This window comes from Sinocyclocheilus grahami, unplaced genomic scaffold (assembly GCF_001515645.1).
Source record: "Sinocyclocheilus grahami isolate Dianchi unplaced genomic scaffold, SAMN03320097.WGS_v1.1 scaffold308.1, whole genome shotgun sequence".
NCBI lineage: Eukaryota > Metazoa > Chordata > Actinopteri > Cypriniformes > Cyprinidae > Sinocyclocheilus > Sinocyclocheilus grahami.
The window spans coordinates 1,243,031-1,246,459 of NW_015505487.1; the positions used below are offsets into that span (position 1 = coordinate 1,243,031).

The following is a 3,429-nucleotide window of genomic DNA, read 5'->3' on the forward strand; positions in this document are numbered from 1 at the left end:
GATGGCGGATCACAAATTGATGGTTATGTTCTTGAGAAACGTGATAAAGAGGGTATAAGATGGACAAAGTGTAACAAGAAAAGACTGAATGACTTGAGATTCAGAGCCACTGGGCTTACAGAGGGACACTTCTATGAATTCAGAGTATCTGCTGAAAATGCTGCTGGTGTGGGCACACCAAGTGAACCATCTCAATATTACAAAGCTTGTGATGCAACTTATCCTCCTGGTCCTCCTAATAATCCTAAAATAACAGATCACTCAAGCACAACTGTTTCCTTGGCATGGAGTAGACCAATTTATGATGGTGGAGCACTGGTCTCAGGATACATTGTTGAGGCAAAGGAAGTTAGTGAAGATGAATGGACAGTATGCACTCCACCAACCGGTGTGCAAACAACTCACTTCACCGTCAAAACATTAAAGGAAAATGCAGAATACAACTTCCGTATTTGTGCACTAAATATTGAGGGGGCTGGAGAGCATGTTGATGTTCCAGGATCTGTAATTGCTGCTGAAAAACTTGAAGCTCCTGAGATAGAACTTGATGCAGATCTTAGGAAATGTGTGACTGTGCGTGCCAGTGCAACACTTCGATTATTTGTCGCCATAAGGGGAAGGCCCGAGCCAGAGGTTAAGTGGACAAAGGCAGATGGTACCTTACCAGAGCGGGCTCAAATTGAAGTAACAGGCTCTTATACTGTGCTTGTTATTGACAATGTTAACCGATTTGATACTGGAAAATATGTTGTGACCCTTGAAAATAATAGTGGCACAAAATCTTCATTTATTAATGTCAAGGTCCTTGACTCTCCAAGTGCTCCAGTGAATTTTGAAATTAAGGATGTAAAGAGAGATTATGTCCAGCTACAGTGGGAGCCTCCACAAATTGATGGTGGAGCCAGGATCACCCATTACATTGTGGAAAAGCGTGAATCTAAAAGGCTGGCATTCACAACTGTGACAAACAGCTGTGTCAGAAATTCATTCAAGGTTGATGATCTCCAAGAAGGAGGTCTTTACCACTTCCGTGTTTTGGCTGTGAATGAACTTGGTGTTGGTTTGCCTGCAGAGACCATAGAGGCTGTCAAAGTTTCCCAAGCACCCTTACCACCTGGTAAAATTACAGTTGTTGATGTAACTCGCCACACTGTTACTCTAGCATGGGAAAAGCCAGATCATGATGGTGGCAGCAAAATCACAGGCTACACAGTGGAAATGATGACTAAGGGATCAGATAAATGGACTGTATGTGCTACAGTAAAGGCACTCGAAACCACAATTGAAGGACTTACAACAGGAGAGGAATACAGTTTCAGAATTACAGCAGTTAATGACAAAGGAAAGAGTGATTCTAAACCCCTGGGAGCATCTGTTGTGGCACGAGATATTACTATTGAACCCATTGTTGATTTGCTGTTTAATACCTACAGTGTGAAGGCTGGAGATGATCTCAAAATAGATGTTCCATTCAGAGGCAGACCTCTTCCAGAGGTTACATGGAAAAAGGATGGTCACTCATTGAAGCAAACAACCAGAGTTAATGTTTTGACATCAAAGACATCATCAAAGATTGTCATCAAGGATTCAACAAGAGAGGATGCTGGAAAATATGAAATTATTTTAACCAATTCGATTGGCATTAAATCAGCAGAAATATCTGTTATTGTTCTTGATAAACCAGGTCCACCAGGTGCAATCAAGGTAGAGGAAATAAGTGCTGATTTTATTTCACTATCATGGGACCCTCCAATTTATGATGGTGGTTGTCAAATTAATAATTATGTAGTCGAGAAGAGAGATATGACCACTACAGCATGGCAAATTGTTTCAGCAACCGTTGCTAGAACATCAATCAAAGTAACTCGTTTGACACAAGGAACAGAATATCAGTTCCGTGTTGCTGCAGAGAATCGTTATGGAAAAAGCCATGCAATTGACTCTGCTCCAGTAGTTGCACAGTATCCCTTCTCACCTCCAGGCCCTCCAACCAGTCTTCACATTGCTCAAGCCACTAAATCAGGAATGCTAGTTACCTGGAACAGACCAGCAAGTGATGGTGGCAGTCCCGTCTTTGGATATCACTTGGAATGCAAAGATCAGAGCAGCATTCTCTGGGCAAAGATGAACAGAGGGCCTATTACAGAAACTCAGTTCAAGGTAACTGGTTTGGAAGAAGGTCTCTTGTATCAGTATAGAGTATATGCTGAGAATATAGCTGGCATTGGACCTTGCACAAAGGCATGTGATCCTGTTTCTGCCCGAGATCCATGTGCACCTCCAGGTCAGCCAGTAGTTATGAACATCACAAGAACATCTGTTTCTCTCTCCTGGGTAATACCTGAGTTTGATGGTGGAGCTAAGGTGACTGGTTACATTGTTGAACGCAGGGAACTTCCAGATGGACGATGGTTAAAGTGTAATTTCACCAATCTTCAAGAAACATTCTTTGACGTGACTGGTCTGATGGAAGATCAGAGATATGATTTCCATATAATTGCTAAGAATGCAGCTGGCTTACTCAGTGAACCATCAGAGGGTACAGGACCTGTGACTGTAAAAGATGATGTTGATCCACCACGCATCACAATTGAGGACAAGCTAAGACAACTGGTTGTAGTGAAAGCTGGAGACATACTTAGAATTGATGCTGAAATATCAGGACGTCCAATTCCTGTGACTTCATGGGCAAAGGATGGGAAAGAAATTGAAGCCAAGGCCAGATTTGAGATTTCTTCAACACTCACTAGTACAACAATAATTGTGAGAGATGCCATTAGACGAGACTCTGGACAGTATGTTCTAACATTGCAAAATGTTGCAGGCACCAGATCTTTGGCAGTAAACTGTAAGGTCCTGGACAGGCCTGGCCCATCAGCTGGACCGTTGGAAGTAACTGGTTTGACTGCAGAGAAATGTACATTGAACTGGGGACCACCTCAAGAAAATGGAGGTGCTGAAATTCAGCACTACATAGTTGAGAAACGTGAAACAAGCCGGCTTGCCTGGACTCTGGTCTATGCAGATATGAAAGCCACAACATGTAAAGCAACAAAACTGCTCAAAGGCAATGAGTATATATTTAGAGTTCGAGGAGTTAATAAGTATGGAACCGGTGAAGCTCTGGAGAGTGATCCTGTTAAGGCAATGGATCCATTTACAATCCCTGCTGCACCTACAAATGTTGATGTCACCAGTGTTACAAGTGAAGCAATGACAATTTGCTGGGAAAGACCTGTCTCTGATGGAGGCAGTAGTATTTCTGGCTATGTAATTGAGAAACGTGAGAAATCTGGTCTCCGCTGGGTACGTGTCAACAAAAAGCCTGTTTATGACTTAAGAGTAAAAGCTTCCAATCTCCGTGAAGGATGTGAGTATGAATACAGAGTATTTGCAGAGAATGCTGCTGGTTTGAGTGCACCTAGTGTG

General features: G+C 42.5%; 1 protein-coding gene across 1 annotated transcript in view; it reads left to right on the top strand.

Annotated features, from left to right (window-relative positions):
- ttn.2 (titin, tandem duplicate 2) overlaps nucleotides 1-3,429 on the top strand; it is a 195,235-nt gene that overhangs the window by 164,440 nt on the left and 27,366 nt on the right. The window contains exon 211 of the mRNA XM_016293855.1: nucleotides 1-3,426. Coding sequence (XP_016149341.1) covers nucleotides 1-3,426 — 3,426 coding nt within the window. The remainder of the gene's footprint in view (nucleotides 3,427-3,429) is intronic.